At 41.5% G+C, this 25723-nt stretch overlaps 1 protein-coding gene across 3 annotated transcripts in view; it reads left to right on the top strand.

The window, feature by feature from the left end:
* Window positions 1–25723, top strand: part of cntn3a.1 (contactin 3a, tandem duplicate 1) — a 228057-nt gene that overhangs the window by 146994 nt on the left and 55340 nt on the right. For all 3 annotated transcript variants that reach the window (XR_009816915.1, XR_009816916.1, XM_061976479.1), the window contains exons 9-11: window positions 414–553; window positions 12212–12341; window positions 14220–14370. Coding sequence is in view for 1 of the 3 variants with exons in the window: in XM_061976479.1 (XP_061832463.1) it covers window positions 414–553; window positions 12212–12341; window positions 14220–14370 (421 nt within the window). In the remaining 2 variants the exon portion in view is untranslated. The remainder of the gene's footprint in view (window positions 1–413; window positions 554–12211; window positions 12342–14219; window positions 14371–25723) is intronic.

The following is a 25723-nucleotide window of genomic DNA, read 5'->3' as shown; positions in this document are numbered from 1 at the left end:
GTCCCTGTTCATGTTGTTACACCCTCCGAAAACACACCGACGAGTTATGATGTCTCCAAGGTACGGAAAACAGTCGAAAAAACGGAAAATAACAGAGCTGATTTGACTCGGTGTTTGAGGAAATGGCGGATTGCTTCCCGATGTGACGCCACGTTGTGACGTCATCGCTCCGACAGCGAATATTAGAAAGGCGTTTAATTCGCCAAAATTCACCCATTTAGAGTTCGGAAATCGGTTAAAAAAATATATGGTCTTTTTTCTGCAACATCAAGGTATATGTTGACGCTTACATAGGTCTGGTGATAATGTTCCCCTTCAAGGTCAGCAATGGGTTAACAAGAGTGAATTGCCTGCTTGGCTTGGTCATGTGTGGTTAATTAAAGTGTCCATTTATTGCATGTGGTTTGTGACAGCTGCACCTCATTTGACTGAGAAGCCTCCGGATGCTCAGAAGACGATTGATGACACTCTGGTGTGGGAGTGCAAAGCCAGCGCCAAGCCTAAACCCTCCTACCGTTGGTTGAAGAATGGTGAGCCTCTGGACCCGATGGAGGTAACTTATTCTAGCTTTATTGGGATTCCAGGTGCAGCCAGAGAATATATCCAAATACCACAGAAATGTTGGCTTATCATATTGACCATGGTTCTCAACAAGATATCTTCCAACTTTTTCTGTGTGCCAACTGCTGACAAAGCTTGGTCTCCCGGGTTTTTCACTGCTCCAGCTCGGGATATTTGGTTAGAACAGAGATCAGAAACATTGCCACGCTTAAGCCAAAAAGCTTAATACGTACTCCTCTGTATGCAGGAGTCACGGTGACTTCAAACTCCTTCGATGTGTAAAGGCCAGCCTGTATTAAATGTGGTTGATGTTTTTAGCGGGTCAATATTGCAGTTTGCTCAAAAAGGAGCACAACTTCATGTTGATATGAAATAATTATTCTGAGTTGTTTGTACTTGGCAAGAAAACATCACTTTGAAATGGATGAATTTCAAGGGAACTAAATTTGGCATCAAAAGAGAGCATGTGTGCACATTTGCAAATAATCCAAAGAGATGTCCATTTTTCTTCTTGTCAGCTACCAAAGACATTGCCGACAATTAAGCACTCTGTTGCTCATACGACTAAGTATCTTTCTCTTTTTGACATTATTGTCTGAAAACCTCAGTGGTTGACCGGGAAATGTTTGTTCAAAAAGACAAATGAGTTGATAATATTTGGAAATTAAAAGCATTTTAATTAGAGCACTATAAATCACAATGATCACAAATTGGGGAAAAACTTGTGGATGTGTGTAACTCACAAAGTTCTCATACTGCATTAATTCATTTAGCCAATGAGCTGGTGACTTGTCAATACCTTGGTGTTGACTTGTCAATACCTTGGCATTTACTGATTTGCAATTCCCTACACTTCCTTCAGGGATTCCAGACGTCTTCTATTTAGCGGAATCCCGCTATTCTTCTCACGAAAGTGGTTTTTTTTTTTTTTAGATTTCTGTATAAAACCGCTAACTCGGCCGCTGTCCAGTGCACTGTGGTTAGTTGAGATAACCACGCTAACAGGCCGAGTACATTGCGAATACAGCCTACACCAGGGGTGCTCACACTTTTTCTGCAGGCAAGCTACTTTTCAATTGATCAAGTCGTGGGGATCTACCTCATTCATATATATAATTTATATTTACTTATTTATGAAATATATGTTTTTGTTAACAAGTTAAAGGTGTTTATGATAATGCAAGCATGTTTAACACATATAGTTAATATTGTTAAAAAATTAAAGGTGTTTAATGATAATACAAGTATGTTTAATACATATTGTTAATATTGTTAACAAGTTAAAGGTGTTTAAAGATAATGCAAGCATGTTTAACACATATAGTTAATATTGTAAACAAGTTAAAGGTGTTTAATGATAGTACAAGCATGTTTAACACATAGTTAATATTGTTAATAAATTAAAGTTGTTTAATGATAATACAATAATGTTTAATACATATAGTTAATATTGTTAATAACTTAAAGGTGTTTAAAGATAATACAAGCATGTTTAACACATATAGTTAAAATTGTTCACAAGTTAAAGGTGTTTAAAGATAATACACGCATGTTTAACACATAGTTAATATTGTTAATAAATTAAAGGTGTTTAATGATAATACAAGAATGTTTAATACATATAGTTAATATTGTTAACAACTTAAAGGTGTTTAAAGATAATACAAGCATGTTTAACACATATAGTTAATATTGTTAACAAGTTAAAGGTGTTTAAAGATAATACAAGCATGTTTAACACATATAATTAATTTTGTTAACAAGTTAACAAAGTTAATATTGTTAATAAATTAAAGGTGTTTAATGATAATACAAGAATGTTTAATACATATAGTTAATATTTATAAATAAAGTTGATTTGATTTGATTGTTAACAACTTAAAGGTGTTTAAAGATAATACAAGCATGTTTAACACATATAGTTAATATTGTTAACAAGTTAAAGGTGTTTAAAGATAATACAAGCATGTTTAACTCATATAATTAATTTTGTTAACAAGTTAAAGGTGTTTAAAGATAATACAAGCATGTTTAACACATATAGATTCCTTTCTTTCATGAAGACAAGAATATAAGTTGGTGTATTACCTGATTCTGATGACTTGCATTGATTGGAATCAGACAGTGGTGCTGATAACGTCCGCATTTTCGAATGGAGGAGAAAAAAAGTCCTCCTTTCTGTTCAATACCACATGAAAGTGGTTGGTTTTTGGCATCTTATTTGTCCAGCTTCCGTACTCCTTTGTATACACTTTACAAGAAATACATTGTCGGCAAACTCCGTAGCTTGCTAGCTTGTGCACGCCAGCTTTCTGAGACTCTTATTTTGTTAGCGCAGGCAGGATGAAGAAGCGCTTTTATTGTGCAACTGCGCAGTCGGTCTTTGGAGTTTTGACGACAGGTACGGCGCCAGAGTCTGTTGAAATAAAGTGTTTCTCGCCTTCCAGACGCTAATTTTAATGAGCTGGCAGCAGCCAGCGTCATCTCAGAAGACCCTCGGGTGCCGTGAATGTCAAGTGACGAAAGTGACGTCATAGTGAAGATTTATGATCGTTTATTTTTAGGACCATTTTTTTAATGCCTAGCTGGCGATCGACTGACACACCCTCCGCGATCGACCGGTAGCTCGCGATCGACGTAATGAGCACCCCTGCTTTAAGGTATGTTACTAGTTAACGCTAGTAAGCTTAGTGCAGCCTGCGTTAACTGGGATGTCCATGCTGTTTAAATGTATCTGAATATAGTATACACGTCCCTCAAGCACAGGGGTGTCAAACGTATGGCCTGAGGGCCGGATCAGGCCCACGAACAGGTTTAATCCGGCCCGCGGGATGAGTTTGCTAAGTATAAAAATTAACCTAAAATTTTTGAATGAAATAAACCGCTGTTCTAAATGTGTCCACTGGATGTCGCAATAGCAATTATTTGTATCTTTGTAGATGATGCTATCCATCTACATATGTAGAACATAAACCACATGATAGTACATCATCCATCCATCCATTTACTACCGCTTGTCCCTTTTGGGGTCATGGGGGGTGCATTAGTCGAGGAAAATTATCAAATTGCATAAATAATAGGGCTGCGAATCTTTGGGTGTCCCACGATTTGATTCAATATCGATTATTGGGGTCACGATTCGATTCAAAATCGTTTTTTTTTCTTGATTCAACGCGATTCTCGATTCAAAAACGATATTTTCCTGATTCAAAAGGATTCTCTATTCATTCAATACATAGGATTTCAGCAGGATCTACCCCAGTCTGCTGACATGCAAGCAGAGTAGTAAATTTTTGTAAAAAGCTTTTATAATTGTAAAGGACAATGTTTTATCACCTGATTGCAATAATGTAAATTTGTTTTAACTATTAAACGAACCAAAAATATGACTTATTTTATCTTTGTGAAAATATTGGACACAGTGTGTTGTCAAGCTTATGAGATGCGATGCAAGTGTAAGCCACTGTGACACTATTGTTCTTTTTTTAAATTTTTTATAAATGTCTAATGATAATGTCAATGAGGGATTATTAATCACTGCTATGTTGAAATTGTAACTAATATTGATACTATTGTTGATAATATTCATTTTTGTTTCACTACTTTTGGTTTGTTCTGTGTCGTGTTTGTGTCTCCTCTCAATTGCTTTGTTTATTGCAGTTCTGAGTGTTGCTGGGTCGGTTTTGAAATTGGATTGCATTGTTATGGTATTGCTGTGTATTGTTTTGTTGGATTGATTAATTTAGAAAATAGTATATATATATTACAAAAAAATAAATCGATTTAAAAAAAAATTAGAATACATTCTGAATCGCACGACGTGAGAATCGCGATTCAAATTCGAATCGATTTTTTTCCCACACCCCTAATAAATAACATCCTGTAATTTGATTTTGATATAAATTTGTTATTGTGACAGATTGAAAATTAACACCAATGAGTTGACTGATGAACATTATCACATAATATATTCAGAAAATATAAATAACAACAAATAAAGAGATAATACTATTAACCGCAACATGTAAGTGTAAAAAAAACTCAACATTATATTTTTTACAATTATATAATGTACTTGCTCTAGTATTAAACAAAGAAAATAATCTGAAGTTTTCTTTATTTCTAAATTATCGTGCCATGATTTTACCACTGCGGCCCACTTGGGAGTAGATTTTTCTCCATGCGGCCCCCGATCTAACAGGAACAACCTTTAAGAGTATTGCATACTCACATTTATGCTGGCGTCATAGTGGTGATGTTTTTAGAGCTAGTGATGAAAAATTGAAAAGTGAATGCTTGGAATGAGACAAAAAATCTCAAGTTTGGACTGAATTCTAGTATAAGTTAACTAGTGAGGCGGTAAAGAGGATGAAAGTAGTCAGTAGATCACGGCGAAAATTAGGAATTATTTCATGGATATATTGCTGTTGACCAGTAGATATTATGTCTTATAATTTTAATCGTGATTTACAACATTAAACCCACTAACTTGTACTAGATCTAGTGCTAGATTGCCAAAGTTGCCTTAAAAGCACGGAAACATATTAGGAATTTATTAAGGTTACATTTAATAAAAAGCTTAATCTACCATGAATGCAATCTTACATCCACGACTTTACTAAATGACTCACTAGTTCAACAAAATATTAAGAATTTTTACAATTACAATGTTTGTTAGCAAATATAGCCATCATATCCCATGTATTTTTGAAATTCCTTATAGTGATAGGGTGAAGAGATTTTCTCAAATCAAAAAGAAAACACTGAACTAATGAAATAAACTATGGATGCTGTACATTTTGGGATGGCCAATATTGATATGGTGAAGATTTTTTCTCAACAAAAACAATTAACTATTGATGTTGTGGTGCAGTCATGAAAACGAGGTGTGGCTTTCAGTTCAAAAAATCTAATAGATAGAAACCATCGGTAAGTTTTCTTGATTTTTTACAGAATTTCCACCTAGGAAATGCCTTCCAAAGCATCGTAAAAATGGTAAAAGGGCCCCCTTGATCCCCGGCTGATATTTTTCAATTCCTCTTTTTTATTTCCTCACTGGGATTCCTGTTCCTTACACCTCTGAACTTTCATTATATGGGTAAGCTAGTATGCAGTCAAGGCATTGACTAAAGGATTAGATTGCATGCCCCTACCTGTATATTAACTTCACAGGGGATGGAGATAAGATTTCAAACTTGTTCAATGGCATGATTAAACCCCACATCTGAGATTATGTTTAGCAATGAGCTGTATTTAATATTTACCCCTGTGTTCATTTGTATTAGTTATCTTTAAGGTCTTTTAAATCCTTAACCAAGCCCCCAATGATTGATTTGTAAATAACTCTGTAAACTTCCATTGGCTGCCTGCCCAGGTAACACATTCTCTGTACATGTGACTATATTAATGAGTTGGGGTGTTACCATTTTCAAAATGCCACCGTCAACAGGACCAGCAGTAAATCAATTTCCAAACCCAAAGGTCAACGGTGTAAAGAGGGAGAAGAGAAGTGGGCGCCAAGGCGAGAATTTGTTATTCCTCATTAGAATGGATCTGTCCTCGTCTTGCTGTTTATTCTGTCTTTTATCTCACTCTCTCTTGGGTTCTCCTTGGGTCTCTTTCAAGCCTCCGCCCTATTCTCCCCCGTCTTTCTCCGCCTTCCTGGCACACTCCGGTGGAATAAAATGGCTCCAAGGAGGTGCTGTTAAAATGTCACCTGAGTGAAACAAGAACCCACTCACTCTCAACTCTCACTTCATGGCTAGTGTGTAACGATTATTTTGATAGTCGATTTGTCAACGATTATCTAACGATTAGTCGACTGATTGGATAATAAATGGTAAACGGGTTGTACTTTTATAGCGCTTATCTACCTTCAAGGTACTCAAAGCGCGTTGACACTATTTCCACATTCACCCATTCACACATATTCACACACTGATGGCGGGAGCTGCCATGCATCGAACAAGAAACCCTCAGGTTGCTGGCACGGCCTTTCTACCAACCGAGCCACGACATCCCCTAGCGTACACATGTTTATTGGCTCCAATTTTTCCATTGAAAAATTAGAGCCATTCAATTTAGGGGGACATCCTCCCCCTAAATGTCCAACATCATGTCTCCGCTTTAAAAACCTACTCAGTGGCCTCGTGGTTAGAGTGTCCGCCCTGAGATCGGTAGGTTGTGAATTCAAACCCCGGCCGAGTCATACCAAAGACGATAAAAATGGGACCCGTTACCTCCCTGCTTAGCACTCAGCATCAAGGGTTGGAATTGGGGGTTAAATCACCAAAAATGATTCCCGGGATTCACTGCTCCCCTCAAAATGCAGAGAATAATTTTGCCACACCTAGTGTGTGTGTGACAATCATTGGTACTTTAACCTTAACTTAACTTAAATGCTCCCATATCACAGATGTACTGCCATAAAAAGAAGGTCCGCTTAGCAAAATGAGCAAGGTATTCATGTGTTTTAACAAGAATAAGAAGAAATACCCGAACACGTTACATGTTATCCCCTGGCAATGTTTTTGCGAGTGACCCATTTCCGACTGGAAAAACACGAGCAATGACGTTACAACTATTGTCGACAAATATAATTGTCAGCGACAATTTTTATTGTCGACAAGGTCGACTAATCGTTGCAACCCTAGTGCACAGTAGAGTCAAGCTTAAAGGCATACTGAAATGCGATTTTCTTATTTAAACGGGGATAGCAGGTCCATTCGACGATAAAGTTCGCAACTTTTGGTCGCTGATAAAAAAGCCTTGCCTGTACCGGAAGTAGCAGACGATATGCGCGTGACGTCACAGGTTGTGGAGCTCCTCACATCTGCACATTGTTTACAATCATGGCCACCAGCAGCGAGAGCGATTCGGACCGAGAAAGCGACAATTTCCCCATTAATTTGAGCGAGGATGAAAGATTCGTGGATGAGGAAAGTGAGAGTGAAGGACTAGAGGGCAGTGGGAGCGATTCAGATAGGGAAGATGCTGTGAGAGGCGGGTGGGACCTGATATTCAGCTGGGAATGACTAAAACAGTAAATAAACACAAGACATAAATATACTCTATTAGCCACAACACAACCAGGCTTATATTTAATATGCCACAAATTAATCCCGCATTACAAACACCTCCCCCCTCCCGTCCATATAACCCGCCAATACAACTCAAACACCTGCACAACACACTCAATCCCACAGCCCAAAGTACCGTTCACCTCCCCAAAATTCATACAGTACATATATTTCCCCAAAGTTACGTACGTGACATGCACATAGCGGCACGCACGTACGGGCAAGCGATCAAATGTTTGGAAGCCGCCGCTGCATGCGTACTCACGGTACCGCGTCTGCGTATCTAACTCAAAGTCCTCCTGGTAAGAGTCTCTGTTGTCCCAGTTCTCCACAGGCCAATGGTAAAGCTTGACTGTCATCTTCCGGGAATGTAAAAAATGAAACACCGGCTGTGTTATCCGGCACAACAGTCAGGGGGTGCATTCTACGGCGGGGGTGCGTTATCCGGCACAACACCTGCCGCAATACACCGCTTCCCACCTACAGCTTTCTTCTTTGCTGTCTCCATTGTTCATTGAACAAATTGCAAAAGATTCACCAACACAGATGTCCAGAATACTGTGGAATTTTGCGATGAAAACAGATGACTTAATAGCTGGCCACCATGCTGTCCCAAAATGTCTTTTACAATCCGTGACGTCACGCGCCGGCGTCATCATACCGAGACGTTTTCAGCAGGATATTTTGCGCGAAATTTAAAATTGCACTTTAGTAAGCTAACCCGGCCGTATTGGCATGTGTTGCAATGTTAAGATTTCATCATTGATATATAAACTATCAGACTGCGTGTTCGGTAGTAGTGGGTTTCAGTAGGCCTTTAACTTTAACGTTTTAACTTAAATTCTCGCATATCACAGATGTACTGCCATAAAAACAAGGTCCGCTTAGCAAAATGAGCTAGGTATTCATGTTTTTAACAAGAATAAGAAGAAATATCTGAACACGTTACATGTTATCCCCTGGCAATGTTTTTGCGAGTGACCCATTTCCGACTGGAAAAACACGAGTGATGGCGTCACAACTATTGTCGACATATATAATTGTCAGTGACAAATTTTATTGTCGACAAGGTCGACTAATCGTTGCAACCCTAGTGCACAGTAGAGTCAATCTTAATTAATGTTGCAGACAAATCCCACTATTAGTCTTCACTGTTACAGAGATGGTGATATAGCCACCACTTTATCAGGGCATCGGGTACAGACCACCATAGTGTGACGCCAACTCATGCACTTACAAAGATCTCTTTAATCTCTGTCACCCCCCTTGGCCTTTTCACTATGTAACCTAAAAGGAACCATCTTTCATCTATTCAAAGTCACAGTGACACTCTCTCCCACGAACAACACAAATATACTGTATACACTCTCTTCCGAGGCCCCAAACCAAGAAGATTGCTTTGTTTTATTTGGAAACCTCAGCTTATCCATTCTTACCCAGAACCCCCCCAGGCGCCAAGTCACCAGTGTGCCCGTTATGTGACTGAGCTTTAGATCTGGCCCCGGTTTGAAGATCCTCTGCTGTGTCACTGACAGATTTGAAGCAACTGACATTTCAAGTGTCATCTCTGCCATGATTCCAGATGACAGGCATGTGTGACAGGCCGCTTGGAACTACTGTACTTTGTCGGTGACATGAAACGGCCCAGCAATATTCAATGGGTTAGGGTTGCTGCACTTCCCAATTGATTGTAGTATGGAGGTAGGTCATCTGAGAAAGGGAAAATTGTGTCAAATCATGTTTAAATAAAACACCTCAATCCCCAAAGCTGCAGCGTATTCCTGTATAATTTATTTGAGGTTTAATGTGAAACACTGCCTGATAATGTACTTACAATGTCAGGCAGTGGGTGGGTACGTCTATTCACCATGGGTCCATTAAGACTGAAGAAAATGAGCTATACTGTATTTTCAATTATCAAACCCCAAGGAGCGAGAACATGTGTGGCTAACACTTGAATTAAATCAGGTTATTCATCAGACTGAACTTTAACTGTCTGAGTATAGCCTTAATTACCTACCTCTATGTATTTTGTGCGCTGGTATTATTGACTGTGTTGCTATTGCCGCACCAATTTTGCTAGTTTTCTCTGGATTTTTTACATAAATTCAAAGGTCAGTACAGCAAAGTAATCTATCACTACATAATTTACTTTTTGAGTCTGTGTGTATACACCTCAGTTAGATTCAAGATAAATGTACTTCCAAAAACAGTTATAATGTCTATTGCTTGGCGTTGAGAAAAAGTGATACTCATAACTGCTGATTTTGCAGATATCGCTCAGGCAGTCCCAACAGTAGTCCCAGGATGACCTTTTGTTTCAGTTTTAGTTGAGTTTATTCAACCATTTAAACATTCAACCATGCATATAGGATTACAGATTACTTAAAGGAGAACATTATCACAATTTCAGAATTGTTAAAACCATTAAAAATCAGTTCCCAGTGGCTTATTATATTTTTCGAAGTTTTTTCAAAATTTTACCAATCACGCAATATCCCTAAAAAAAGCTTCAAAGTGCCTGATTTTAACCACTCGTCCATTTTCCTGTGACGTCACATAGTGAAGCCAACACAAACAAACATGGCGGAAAGAACTGCAAGCTATAGCGACATTAGCTCGGATTCAGACTCGGATTTCAGCGGCTTAAGCGATTCAACAGATTACGACTGTATTGAAACGGATGGTTGTAGTGTGGAGGCAGGTAGCGAAAACGAAATTGAAGAAGAAACTGAAGCTATTGAGCCATATCGGTTTGAACCGTATGCAAGCGAAACCGACGAAAACGACACGACAGCCAGCGACACGGGAGAAAGCGAGGACAAATTCGGCGATCGCCTTCTAACCAACGATTGGTATGTGTTTGTTTGGCATTAAAGGAAACTAACAACTATGAACTAGGTTTACAGCATATGAAATACATTTGGCAACAACATGCACTTTGAGAGTGCAGACAGCCCAATTTCCATCAATTAATATATTCTGTAAACATACCCTCATCCGCGCTCTTTTCCTGAAAGCTGATCTGTCCAGTTTTGGAGTTGATGTCAGCAGGCCAGGGAAGCTAGGGTCGATAGCTCGCTCTTCTGCGGGAACAAACTGCCGCCATTGCTTGCCGTGCTAGCGAGGGCCTTTGTCCCTGAATTGCTCACACTCTCTGGCAGATTCAATGGGGGTCTGGCGGCAGATTTCTTTAACTTTATCGTTGGAAATGCATCTGCTTTGAGTGTCGCAGGATATCCACACATTCTTGCCATCTCTGTCGTAGCATAGCTTTCGTCGGTAAAGTGTGCGGAACAAACGTCCAATTCCTTGCCACTTTCGCATCTTTGGGCCACTGGTGCAACTTGAATCCGTCCCTGTTCGTGTTGTTACACCCTCCGACAACACACCGACGAGGCATGATGTCTCCAAGGTACGGAAAACAGTCGAAAAAACGGAAAATAACAGAGCTGTTTTGACCCGGTGTTTGAAAAAATGGCGGATTGCTTCCCGATGTGACGTCACGTTGTGACGTCATCGCTCCGAGAGCGAATATTAGAAAGGCGTTTAATTCGCCAAAATTCACCCATTTAGAGTTCGGAAATCGGTTAAAAAAATATATGGTCTTTTTTCTGCAACATCAAGGTATATATTGACGCTTACATAGGTCTGGTGATAATGTTCCCCTTTAAAATGTCCAGTTTATTTTGTCATCTTTTGTCACATCTATTCATTTAACCTGTCAGTGTGTGTGCTGTCTACTTGTATTTGTGTTTGACTTTGGCTTTTCTATTGTTACCTAATGACACTATTTTAGTTTTGCTTAGATTCCAAGATAATATTTTTTTTTATCAAACCATCTATTTAAATTATTCATTTCCTGTGTATTGTATCTAACAAAATGCAATTGTATCATCTGCAAACAATTCTAACTTGAAGTCTTTGGTGACTTTACAGGTGTCATTAATATACAGACTGAACAGTTTTGGTCCCAGTCTTGACCCCTGAGATACACCACAAGATATAGTTATGCCTTCATATCTAGTGTTTCCGAGCTTGGTGTATTGCTTCCTGTTTCCTAAGCCGCTTTTTAACTAGTTCAACACCAACCCTCTAATGCCAGACCTTTATTTATTCTTTTATTAAGATGCTATGATTACTTGTATCAAATGCTTATGTGAGCTGCACTGTTTGCAGTCTATAGCAGTCATAGTTTATTCAGTTATTTTGATTAGTGCCATGGATGTTGAAATGTTTGCTTTGTATCCATATTGGCTGTCCATAAATAACTTATACTGCTAAGTTACTTTTGTTTACACATTTCTCTAACCTTGTTTTGAATAATGTTCAATGATTTTGGCAACTTTTGGAGGCAAAAAGACTGGTCCGGACTTTTTGTTTTGGATAATGTAGTACTGCATTCAGTTTTTCTGTATATCTACATGTGTTGGTAAATATTGGTATGTGTGTGTGTGTGTGTGTGTGTGTGTGTGTGTGTGTGTGTGTGTGTGTGTGTGTGTGTGTGTGTGTGTGTGTGTGTGTGTGTGTTTGTGTGCGTGTGCGTGTGCGTTCGTGTGTGTCTTAAACAGGACAGAATTCAGGTGAATAACGGAGTATTAACCATCAGTAGCTTAAATCTGGCTGACATCGGAATGTACCAGTGTGTGGCGGAGAACAAGCATGGCAGAGTCTACACCAATGCTGAGCTTCGAGTCATAGGTAAGATGATGCTTTCAATGTCTCAGATTAGACTGAATTACATGTGCTTTGTAGACTAGGAGAAGGCATTCGACCGTGTCCCTCGGGAAGTCCTGTGGGGAGTGCTCAGAGAGTATGGTGTATCGGACTGTCTGATTGTGGCAGTCCGCTCCCTGTATGATCAGTGTCAGAGCTTGGTCCGCATTGCCGGCAGTAAGTCGGACACGTTTCCAGTGAGGGTTGGACTCCGCCAAGGCTGCCCTTTTTCACCGATTCTGTTCATAACTTTTATGGACAGAATTTCTAGGCGCAGTCAAGGCGTTGAGGGGATCCGGTTTGGTGGCTGCAGGATTAGGTCTCTGCTTTTTGCAGAAGATGTGGTCCTGATGGCTTCATCTGGCCAGGATCTTCAGCTCTCGCTGGATCGGTTCGCAGCTGAGTGTGAAGCGAATGGGATGAGAATCAGCACCTCCAAGTCTGAGTCCATGGTTCTCGCCCGGAAAAGGGTGGAGTGCCATCTCCGGGTTGCGGAGGAGACCCTGCCCCAAGTGGAGAAGTTCAAGTACCTCGGAGTCTTGTTCACGAGTGAGGGAAGAGTGGATCGTGAGATCGACAGGCGGATCGGTGCGGCGTCTTCAGTAATGCGGACGCTGTATCGATCCGTTGTGGTGAAGAAGGAGCTGAGCCGGAAGGCAAAGCTCTCAATTTACTGGTCGATCTACGTTCCCATCCTCACCTATGGTCATGAACTTTGGGTTATGACCGAAAGGACAAGATCACGGGTACAAGCGGCCGAAATGAGTTTCCTCCGCCGAGTGGCGGGGCTCTCCCTTAGAGATAGGGTGAGAAGCTCTGTCATCCGGGGGGAGCTCAAAGTAAAGCCGCTGCTCCTCCACATCGAGAGGAGCCAGATGAGGTGGTTCGGGCATCTGGTCAGGATGCCACCCGATCGCCTCCCTAGGGAGGTGTTTAGGGCACATCCGACCGGTAGGAGGCCACGGGGAAGACCCAGGACACGTTGGGAAGACTATGTCTCCTGGCTGGCCTGGGAACGCCTCGGGATCCCCCGGTCAGAGCTGGACGAAGTGGCTGGGGAGAGGGAAGTCTGGGCTTCCCTGCTTAGGCTGCTGCCCCCGCGACCTGACCTCGGATAAGCGGAAGAAGATGGATGAATGGATAACCAAATTATATGTATAGTATTTACTTCAGATTGGGACCTCTGCAGCTTTAACCTAAAAATAACAAATTCTCTTCAGCAGATACTGGTCATGGTGTTTCGCACCGAAACAAGAAATAATAACGGGGTGCAATGCGTGAAAGAAAAGCGTATCACGGTGTATGTTTTTGTGTAGGCTTACTCAAACTGCCATGTATTGGCAGGTGCTCAGCTATGTCTGTGGCACTGGTGTCTGTGTAAACTTTGAACAGCTTTCTGCAGAGTGTGAGTGCATACAAAGCAGTGTCTCAGTAATTGAAGCCTAAAGGAGCAGGAACGAAACCTCCCTCTCATTTTGTATTCTTTCATTTTTGCTTCACAGCCCTCATTCTTCATGCATAAAGTCCTTTTTAGGGGAAATGCATGGAACTGGAAAACCCACTTTCTTTCAAATTAAATATCCTCTTAAAAATTATTGTGGATGTGGATGTGTCTCTCTTGTGTGCAAGGAAGTGTATACGAGCATGAAAAAGAGAAGAGTATAGCAGCCGGCTACCGTGATGAATGATGATAAAGTGACCTGTATGTTTTTCGGATGCGTTTTCACACTCATTTACATCATAGCTGCCTCCCCTGCCTTCCGCTTCCTCAGTTCCCTGACAGTAGATCAAACAGTGTCTCTCCTTCTCCTTCTCATGTGTATTTCTCTATGCTTACATTCCTCTATTTTGTATTTTTCTTAGCCATTGCTCCAGACTTCTCCCAGAATTTGTTGAAGACCCAGACTCTGGCCCGACAGAGTGGTGATGTCCTGATCGAATGCAAGCCCAGGATGTCTCCCTGGGGTGTGATTTCATGGAGGAAAGGAAAGGAAGCTTTGAGAGAGAGTCACAGGTACTGGCTTTTTTCGTGCTCAACGTCGACAAAGCGTTGACTCTTATACTTGCAAAAGCGCATTTCATCGACGTGTTATTTGACTTTTGCCTACTTGATATTCATGGTGACAAAATGCAAAAGACAGGCCTACCGCAGACGCAGTACAATTTGAATTGCATAACCTATTCTGCACGCCACCACTTTCCCCATTGCATTCCGCATTTTATCTTTAACTCAATTGTTCTAAGGCCTCCTAGCTGTGCTAGGAGCTGGTTTCTACACTGTTTGTATAAGGTAATTGGCCATTCCGAGACTGCTGATCCATCAGCTCATTAGCCCCATGTAAGGTCTGCAGGGTTATTCGAACACAAGGCGGATGATGATGCAGGCAACCAGTGAGACAGACGAAATAGGCGCAATCCCCAAAAGGGACGATCAATGGCATGCTGCTGAATAACATACCCTTTTCTGTGGTAGTGGATGTGGCACCCAGGGAACAAGCTGGACACCTTGTTTTATTAGAAATCAGGTTGTGCAAATCAATGCAATACTTCAGTGAGCAGGGAAAGACAAGAACGATAAAGTGTTAATCAGACATTGCTCCCAAGGAGGAGATAATTATCGGATGTCCATTTGGTGAATGAGCAGGAGTCTTTGAATTTCCTCATTGGGAAAGCTGCAGCAGAGGATAGCTTTTTTAACCTATACATGGAAATTCAAACATTTTCTAGTAGATTACAATACTTTACTTTTTGTTCATTACAAATAGATTTATACATTTGATATATCAGGTGTCTTTTCAGTACATACAACTGTACCATTATCTTTTGGCCGGGCGCGCAAACATAGGCCTAGGCCGATAATATAATAAATAATCAATAAATCAAATCGAATGATAAATGAAAATTAACTTTCATCCATCTTCTTCCGCTTATCCGAGGCCGGGTCGCGGGGGAAGCAGCCTAAGCAGGGAAGCCCAGACTTCCCTCTCCCCAGCCACTTCGTCCAGCTCCTCCCGGGGGATCCCGAGGCGTTCCCAGGCCAGCCGGGAGACATAGTCTTCCCAACGTGTCCTGGGTCTTCCCCTTGGCCTCCTACCGGTCGGACGTGCCCTAAACACCTCCCGAGGGAGGCGATCGGGTGGCATCCTGACCAGATGCCTGAACCACCTCATCTGGCTCCTCTCGATGTGGAGGAGCAGTGGCTTTACTTTGAGCTCCTCCCGGATGACAGAACTTCTCACCCTATCTCTAAGGGAGAGCCCCGCCACCCGGCGGAGGAAACTCATTTCGGCCGCTTGTACACGTGATCTTGTCCTTTCGGTCATAACTCAAAGCTCATGACCATAGGTGAGGATGGGAACGTAGATCGACCGGTAAATTGAGAGCTTTGCCTTCCGGCTCAGCTCCTTCTTCACCACAACGGATCGATACAGCGTCCACATTACTGAAGACGCCGCCTGTCGATCTCACAATCCACTCCTCCCTCACTCGTGAACAAGACTCCGAGGTACTTGAACTCCTCCACTTGGGGCAAGATCTCCTCCCCAACCCGGAGATGGCACTCCACCCTTTTCCGGGCGAGAACCACGGACTCGGACTTGGAGGTGCTGATTCACATCCCAGTCGCTTCACACTCGGCTGCGAACCGATCCAGTGAGAGCTGAAGATCCTGGCCAGACGAAGCCATCAGGACCACATCATCTGCAAAAAGCAGAGACCTAATCCTGCAGCCACCAAACCGGATCCCCTCAACGCCTTGACTGCGCCTAGAAATTCTGTCCATAAAAGTTATGAACAGAATCGGTGACAAAGGGCAGCCTTGGCGGAGTCCAACCCTCACTGGAAAATGAACTTGAAAACGTTCAAATTTCATTACATTCGATAAAAGTTCCATGTCCGTCGTGTGTTTTTGTTTTTTTCATCTCTCGCTTTCAGTCGGGTGGAAGAGGGTTCATTCTGTGCATTGCTCTCAAAATCTTGTCAATCATCCACAATTGTTGTCTCTGTTGTCTCACTTTGGCCTAAAATAGAATAAGCACATTCTGAAAATGTACATATTACAAATACTCCTCTTGGCAAAAAACTTCAAGTTAGTCGAGAATTCTCAGGAAAAAATTGATGCAGTTTCAAAAACACCATGAAGAACACAAACTTAGACTTATATCAGTATATTTACAAAGTAATTAAACTTTAAGCACTTCCCCTTTAGGATTATCATGTTGGACGTTCACCATTAGGCCAAGTCATACCAAAGACTATAAAAATGGGACCCATTACCTCCCTGCTTGGCACTCAGCATCAAGGGTTGGAATTGGGGGTTACATCACCAAAAATGATTCCCAGGCGCGGCACCACTGCTGCCCACTGCTCCCCACACCTCCGAGGGGGTGAACAAGGGGATGGGTCAAAAGCAGAGGACACATTTCACCACACCTAGTGTGTGTGTGACAATCATTGGTACTTTTACTTTAACTTTAAAATTAGAAATATTTGGAAAAGCTATCGAGTGTTTCCTCAAACCGCCACATTGGTAACATTTCAAATTCAAATAAGTGTCAGGTGCCTTCATAAAAAATAACATTACCTTAGATTTCTCTGCATTTAGTACTGGTTTTAGCTAAGCCAGCTGGGACTGAACAACATTAAAAGCAGACTGCAGGGGCTCAAAGGTTTGCGCTATAGCAGGGGATGAACATCATCTGCATAAAAATGGAACGCAGCATCCGACACATTGTCACAGTGATTATTTACATAGATGGAAAACCACAACGAACCCAATATGGAACCCTGACATACACCCTTTAATACAGGGAAACATGACGAGGGGGAGGACCGAGCCAACTGGACGCATTGGGTTATATCAAACAAGTCATTAGAATAGATCATTTCTGCCATAGGTGCATCAACAAAGTATTGAGCAAAGGCTGTGAATACTTATTTATGTCCATGTGTTTTTTTAATTTATTCTTAATATGTTTGTATTTTTTTTATACTTTTCACATTGTCATTATTGGGTATTGTCTGTAAAACTTTAAGAACAAAATTAAATGTATTCTATTTTGGAATAAGGCTATAACATAACAAAATGTGGAACAAGTGAAGCATTGTGAATACTTTCCAGATGCACTGTTTAAATTTAGATGTGTTAAACGTAGACTTGTATCAGGTGGCCCGCAAGATGAGTTTGCTAAGTATAAAAATTAGCTGCAATTTTTTAATCAAATTAACTGCTGTTCTAAATGTGTCCATTGGATGTCACATTAGCAATTCAAGTGTAACCCACATCACACATGACACTGTTTAAAGATGGCGTGTCATGACTTTAAGCGCCCTCTAGATTGGCTTCCGCTACTTCGCAGAAAAGAAGAAATCAGCGCAGGTAGAATCAGTCAACTGCTCCTGCTGTGGCTGGCAGCAGATGGCGGCAGACTGGTGCAGTAGCTACGCACAATACCTGCTTTCATTGTGTTTACTCAACGGATAAAATTACGAAACGCTGAGATGCAAAGACTTAAGTCAACATGATCTTCATCTCTGTAGTAGTTAGTGTTCCATGCAGCGCTTGCAATTGGTTGATGGTGCGATGCTGACCCTGAAAGTACATTTGTTTGTTCTATTTTATTTTATGCTTAAATCTACAATGTTCACGTTGGTTACGTTTGTAGTTATGTTACCTTGATTACAGATATAGTGTCATTTTGATAATTGTTTTATTTATATTATAAGTGTAATATTTAAACGATGATAAATGAATGTGTTGTGGCAGTTGCGTAAGTCACCAAAGCAGCGGGTTGAAGAAACACTTGGTTGCTTTTCCAAACACGTCTTAAATGGTAAATTGCCAACATGACAATGCTAAACAAAAAGTGCCTAACGTTTGATGGCTTTGTAGATACACTGAGACAAAGTCTAAGTTAAGTGTGTTCTTCATGGTATTTTTTAAATCGCACCAATTTTTTCCTCTGAATTTTAACTAGCAAAATGTTTTGCCAAGGGAGTGCCATCTCCGGGTTAGGGAGGAGATCTTGCCCCAAGTGGAGGAGTTCAAGTACCTCGGAGTCTTGTTCACGAGTGAGGGAAGAGTGGATTGTGAGATCGACAGGCGGATCGGTGCGGCGTCTTCAGTAATGCGGACGCTGTATCGATCCGTTGTGGTGAAGAAGGAGCTGAGCCGGAAGGCAAAGCTCTCAATTTACCGGTCGATCTACGTTCCCATCCTCACCTATGGTCATGAGCTTTGGGTTATGACCGAAAGGACAAGATCACGGGTACAAGCGGCCAAAATGAGTTTCCTCCGCCGGGTGGCGGGGCTCTCCCTTAGAGATAGGGTGAGAAGCTCTGCCATCCGGGGGGAGCTCAAAGTAAAGCCGCTGCTCCTCCACATCGAGAGGAGCCAGATGAAGTGGTTCGGGCATCTGGTCAGGATGCCACCCGAACGCCTCACTAGGGAGGTGTTTAGGGCACGTCCGACCGGTAGGAGGCCGCGGGGAAGACCCAGGACACGTTGGGAAGACTATGTCTCCCGGCTGGCCTGGGAACGCCTCGGGGTCCCACAGGAAGAGCTGGACGAAGTGGCTGGGGAGAGGGAAGTCTGGGCTTCCCTGCTTAGGCTGCTGCCCCCGCAACCCGACCTCGGATAAGCGAAAGAAGATGGATGGATGGATGGATGGATTTGTTGTATGTAATAAGTAAGTACATTCTCAGAATGTGCTTGTTCTATTTTTGGCCAAAGTAAAACAAAAAACACAATCTGAAGCTGTCTTTATTTTTAAGTTATTATGCCATTGTTTTACCAGTTTGGCCCACGTAGGAATAGATTTTTCCTCCATGATGCTCAGTAGCTAGAATAAGTTTGACGCCCATGGTCTATATCAGGGGTCGGGAACCTTTTTGGCTGAGAGAGCCATGAAAGCCAAATATTTTAAAATGTATTTTTTTTTAACGCTGAATATGCGTGCATTTTTAAGTAAGACCAACATTTTTAGAGTATTATAAGTCTCTCATTCTTTTTAATAACATTGTTATTCTGAAGCTAACCAATAATAAATAAAATACTTCTTACCATTAATGCGACTTCTTGAACAGGTGCGGTAGGAAATGGATGGATGGATTAAAATGCATGAGAATGTTTTATATTTTGAAGGTTATTTTTAACACTGTGATTACCAGCGGAATTATACAGTACTTATCCTGTTAAGTAATGTCAGCTAAGATTTATCTGAGAGCCAGATGCAGTCATCAAAAGAGCCTCATCTGGCTCTAGAGCCATAGGTTCTGGTCTATATTATGATTAAAATAGCACCTAGTTTAGTATCAAAATAATTCTGACAATACAATCGTCAAAATTAGCTAAATTTATTGTCGGCCCATGCTTAATTTCATATGGCTCTATGGTCTTTCAACGAGACATTTTGTCAATTTTGACCGAAAGATGTTACCAAATTAAATTCCTCAGTGTCCAAGCTGTTTTTCTCTTTCAGGCACCGTGTCAAAAGCAGGTGTGTTCTTGGAAAGCCTCTCATTTATCAAACTGTGTGCATGTCAGTCAGTGATGCATTCCCATGTACTGTATATGAATTATTGTCACATATGGAGGAAAGTGCCAGCAGGAGGCGAAGAACACCTGCTGCAACCTGCACCGGTTCAGATTTTTCATTTGATATGGGATTAATTGCTAGGCTGACTCAGCAGCTTTTCTATACTCAGATATCCATCCTGATCACTGTGTGGATGTGGTTTAGTCATATCTCACGTCTCCCCATCTTGACTGTATGTTGGCGAAACTGAAAGGTGATCTGATAGTAAATACCGATGCCAGCCTAGGACACAGTGGCTCCAGCTGCAAGATGTTTTATTTGAGGCGGAGCAGCAACATCAGCACCGAGATTATTTGTTGTGCTGCGAAATGATCGACCCAGCTTGCAGATTTATCATCCTCTTAAACATTGAAAGGAAAATGCATCTGTACTGCTATGCGCAGTCACACCCAAAAGGCGAGATTTCCCATTCGAGTGTGAACATTACAGCCCTGCGCTCAAGTGTTGCATACCAAATGTAGACTTTGACATTATTGCAGCATCTCTTACAAACCTATTCCCTGCTTCCTCGCTCGTTAGAATTTAGTTTCCACTGCACAGAAATGGGGCTTCTACCAATGCTATTACAGCAGTGGCAGAGCAGTAATCCATCCCACTAGCTGAACTAAAATACCCATAATTCCTCCTAAATCTTCCAGGGATAATGTTTTCAAGTATGTGGAGCAGAGAGGTACAAACCAGATACAATACAGAACCTAATGAGTACCGTATTTTTCGGACTATAAATCGCAGTTTTTTTCATAGTTTGGCCGGGCTCCAGTGCGATTTACATATGTTTTTTTTCCTTTTTTATTATGCATTTTGGGCAGGTGCGATTTATACTCCGAAAAATACGGTAAATAAAATCACGCAGCGCAGGATACCCATACTTGCCAACCTTGAGACCTCCGATTTCGGGAGGTGGGGGATGGGGGGCAGGGAGGGGGCGTGGTTGGGGGCGTGGTTAAGAGGGGAGGAGTATATTTACAGCTAGGATTCACCAAGTCAAGTATTTCATATATATATATATATATCCATATATATATATCGACTCCAAAACCAACAAAAGGATGTAATTGTCGAAAGAAACCTGATTGCCCTCTCAACGGGGGGTGCTTACAAACATCAGTTGTCTACCAATCTAAGGTAATACGCAAGGACATTAACACATCCGACACATATGTAGGATTAACCGAGGGAGAATTCAAAACCAGATGGAACAATCACAAGGCTTCTTTCAGGAACAAAATCCTGCGAAATACCACAGAACTCAGCAAACACATTTGGGACCTCAAAGACAATAATGTTGAATATTCAATAACATGGCAAATTCTTGCATCCAGCACACCTTACAATAGTAGTAATAAAAGATGCAACCTATGCTTGAAAGAGAAACTGTTTATTATTTACCGTCCAGACCTGTCATCCCTCAACAAGCGCAGCGAAATTGTAACAGCATGCCGCCATAGACGGAAACACCTCCTAGGTAACACATGAGCCAATCACCACGCCCTTAGGCCAGCCTGTACCCACCCACTCTGTGCCCTATATAAACCATGGTATGCGAATGCTCCCATTAAAATCTCCTGACGATTGAGGGTACCCCCCCTCATGAAACAGGCCTGTAGAGATGAAATAGTCTTGTGATTTTTTCCCACACATACATATATATATATATATATATATATATATATATATAAGAAATACTAAGTCAAGTATTTCATATATATGTATATATATATATATATATATATATATATATATATACCGGTATATATATATATATATATATATATATATATATATATATATATATACCGGTATATATATATATATATATATATATATATATATATATGTATATATATGTATATATATATATATATATAAAAGAAATACTTGAATTTCAGTGTTCATTTATTTACACATATACACACACATAACACTCATCTACTCATTGTTGAGTTAAGGGTTGAATTGTCCATCCTTGTTCTATTTGTCACTATTTTTCTAACCATGCTGTTTTTCTAGCCACCTCTGATGATGCATTGCTGTGTGGCACGCAAAAAGTGCTTTCATCAAAGGCACTAGATGGCAGTATTGTCCTGTTTAAGAGTGTCACAACATTGCTGTTTACTGCAGACGAACTGCTTTACAGTAGACAAAAATGTGACTGCTGTTGTTGTGTGTTGTTACCGCGCTGGGAGGAAGTTAATGAAACTGCCTAACAATAAACCCACATAAGAAACCAAGAACTCGCCCTCGATCATTCTACAGTTATAATGTCATTGGGCAGGTACGCTGTTTATATTATGTGCCTGAATTTCGGGAGATTTTCGGGAGAAAATTTGTCCCGGGAGGTTTTCGGGAGAGGCGCTGAATTTCGGGAGTCTCCCGGAAAATCCAGGAGGGTTGGCAAGTATGAGGATACCTCAGCTCACATGGCTGGCATGTGTAACAAAACAGCTCGATGGATTCATGTTGGAGCTGTGTGGTTAATGTTAAAGTGCTTACCTATTTCCATTCCAGTGCTGATCACTGCCACTGTTTGTACAGCGATATTGAAAACAGCTTGCAGGAATATTACCTTTTTAGATTGCACCACCGTATTTTACCTGTTACATTAAGCGATCCATCTGTTGTAAAAGGCTCACGCACGCCCTGCCTATGCAGCCATTAGGTCAGGCATTTGCAGTGAATGAAATAAACGGTGTGCCTGGAAACACCCTCGTAATAAACTGCTTTAATTACACCATCTTTCCAAAGCGGTTCAAATTCCGTTTTTCATTTACAGCCAAATGTTGTTTTTTGTTGCTCCATGGAGAGACAGACAGAGCCTTTAGATTACAGCCAGTAGATCACTTTAAAACCTACCAATAAGGTTGAAAAGTGTCTATTTACTGTATCACACTACTCAGTCTTTTATATGCCTGACAAATTACCCCGCTGTCGTTAATTGCTTTATTTGATAGGAGGAAGAACAAAGTAAAAGCTTTCCAGATAGATAAGGATGTCCCCATTTTTATCTCAAATGGTCCCTTTGAAGCTCAGTGGGGAAACATATTGACATGTCCCACTTAAAGGCCTACTGAAATGCGATTTTCTTATTTAAACGGGGATAGCAGGTCCATTCTATGTGTCATACTTGATCATTTCGCGATATTGCCATATTTTTGCTGAAAGGATTTAGTAGATTTGTTGATGAAGAAAGTGAGAGTGAAGGACTAGAGGGCAGTGGGAGCGATTCAGATAGGGAAGATGCTGTGAGAGGCGGGTGGGACCTGATATTCAGCTGGGAATGACTAAAACAGTAAATAAACACAAGTACTCTATTAGCCACAACACAACCAGGCTTATATTTAATATGCCACAAATTAATCCCGCATAACAAACACCTCCCTCCTCCCGTCCATATAACCCGCCAATACAACTCAAACACATGCACAACACACTCAATCCCACAGCCCAAAGTACAGTTCACCTCCTCAAAGTTCATACAGCACATATATTTCCCCAAAGTCCCCAAAGTTACGTATGTGACATGCACATAGCGGCACGCACGTACTTGCAAGCGATCAAACATTTGGAAGCCGCAGCTGCATGCGTACTCACGGTACCGCGTCTGCGCATCCAACTCAAAGTCCTCCTGGTAAGAGTCTCTGTTGTCCCAGTTCTCCACAGGCCAATGGTAAAGCTTGACTGTCATCTTTCGGGAATGTAAACAATGAAACACCGGCTGTGTTATCCGGCACAACAGTCAGGGGGTGCATTCTACGGCGGGGGTGCGTTATCCGGCACAACACCTGCCGCAATACACCGCTTCCCACCTACAGCTTTCTTCTTTGCTGTCTCCATTGTTCATTGAACAAATTGCAAAAGATTCACCAACACAGATGTCCAGAATACTGTGGAATTTTGTGATGAAAACAGACGACTTAATAGCTGGCCACCATGCTGTCCCAAAATGTCCTCTACAATCCGTGACGTCACACACAGGCGTCATCATACCGAGACGTTTTCAGCAGGATATCGTGCGCGAAATTTAAAATTGCACTTTAGTAAGCTAACCCGGCCGTATTGGCATGTGTTGCAATGTTAAGATTTCATCATTGATATATAAACTATCAGACTGCGTGGTCGGTAGTAGTGGGTTTCAGTAGGCCTTTAATAGCAAGTCGTATCCATGTGACATCTCATATTCATAAGTCTTTGTTATTGTCCCTTATGAAATAATAATAGGAAGAGTATACCGGTTTAATTTAATTTAATTTGCCCTACCTGTGGGTCAGTGCTGGTAATTTTGGCTCGGTTTGTAGGGGTCCAGGCCACCCCTGAGGTACTTCTTTTTGTCAAGCTAGTTGGGTATGAAATATTGGTTTAACCCCATTACTCTGTCATATGCACTTTCGAGCATAAAACAGCAGCTTCAGACGGTTAATTAATTTCAAGGGATCGAAATGTGTTCAGGAAATTGCTCTACAATCATGGCTGAGAAGCAGCATCAAAAATTGATGGGATGGAATTTGATTAACTTGGCACAAGCTCTTTAACTGGAGAGATTAATTGTAGATTGAAACCCAACTTTGTCTGCAGCCAATGAGCCAAGCACACAAGTGTTGTTTCGCACTTTGACAACTTACTTACCATCAGAATGATTATATAATGTTATACTAAAATCTGCGCCCAAAGGGATTAATGACTGTTGCTTGTTTGTGATAACTGTGATAAACCAATCCTCAGACAGAGTTGATTGTTTGCCTCGGGGGTTCATCATTAGCAAGGTAATATGTTATTGATGCCTGTTGAGGACTTTGTTTTAATGCATGCTTATTCTCCAGAGATTAGGGTTTAGGTATCATATCCATGGACTATTTTATTTTCTGTTGATACTTATCAGACATGAAATGATACGTGAGCATGATCATCCCCTCTGTGATATTTCCTTCTTCCACAGCATATGGTATGTTTTTCACTAGAGCTAACAGAATTTTTACACCACTTAAACCCGACAATTGTGTGTGAGGTGTGTCAGCAAAGACCTCAGGGGAGGCACAGCAACCCGAGAATCAGTTTTTTTTTAACGGTTTTCAAATTTTAGACAAAAATGAAGGGGCTTTTTTTAGGTCAAACAGTAAGAAAGGAGATAATCTATCAGAAGTGCATATGTTTATTAACAGTGTAGGGAACGATACTGGAGACCCTGCCCCAAGTGGAGGAGTTCAAGTACCTCGGAGTCTTGCTCACGAGTGAAGGAAGAGTGGATCGTGAGATAGACAGGTGGATCGGTGCGGTGTCTTCAGTAATGCGGACAATGTATCGATCCATTGTGGTGAAGAAGGAGCTGAGCCGGAAGGCAAAGCTCTCAATTTACCGGTTGATCTACGTTCCCAGCCTCACCTATGGTCATGAGCTTTGGGTTATGACCGAAAGGACAAGATCATGGGTACATGCGCCAGAAATGAGTTTCCTCCGCCGGGTGGCGGGACTCTCCCTTAGAGATAGGGTGAGAAGCTCTGCCATCCGGGGGGAGCTCAAAGTAAAGCCGCTGCTCCTCCACATCGAGAGGAGCCAGATGAGGTGGTTCGAGCATCTGGTCGGGATGCCACCCGAACGCCTCCCTAGGGAGGTGTTTAGGGCACGTCTGACCGGTAGGAGGCCACGGGGAAGACCCAGGACACGTTGGGTAGACTATGTCTCCCGGCTGGCCTGGGAACGTCTCGGGATCCCCCGGGAGGAGCTGGACGAAGTGGCTGGGGAGAGGAAAGTCTGGGCTTCCCTGCTTAGGCTGCTCCC

This window comes from Nerophis lumbriciformis, linkage group LG01 (assembly GCF_033978685.3).
Source record: "Nerophis lumbriciformis linkage group LG01, RoL_Nlum_v2.1, whole genome shotgun sequence".
Classification (NCBI taxonomy): domain Eukaryota; kingdom Metazoa; phylum Chordata; class Actinopteri; order Syngnathiformes; family Syngnathidae; genus Nerophis; species Nerophis lumbriciformis.
This window is presented reverse-complemented; position numbering and strand designations above follow the sequence as displayed.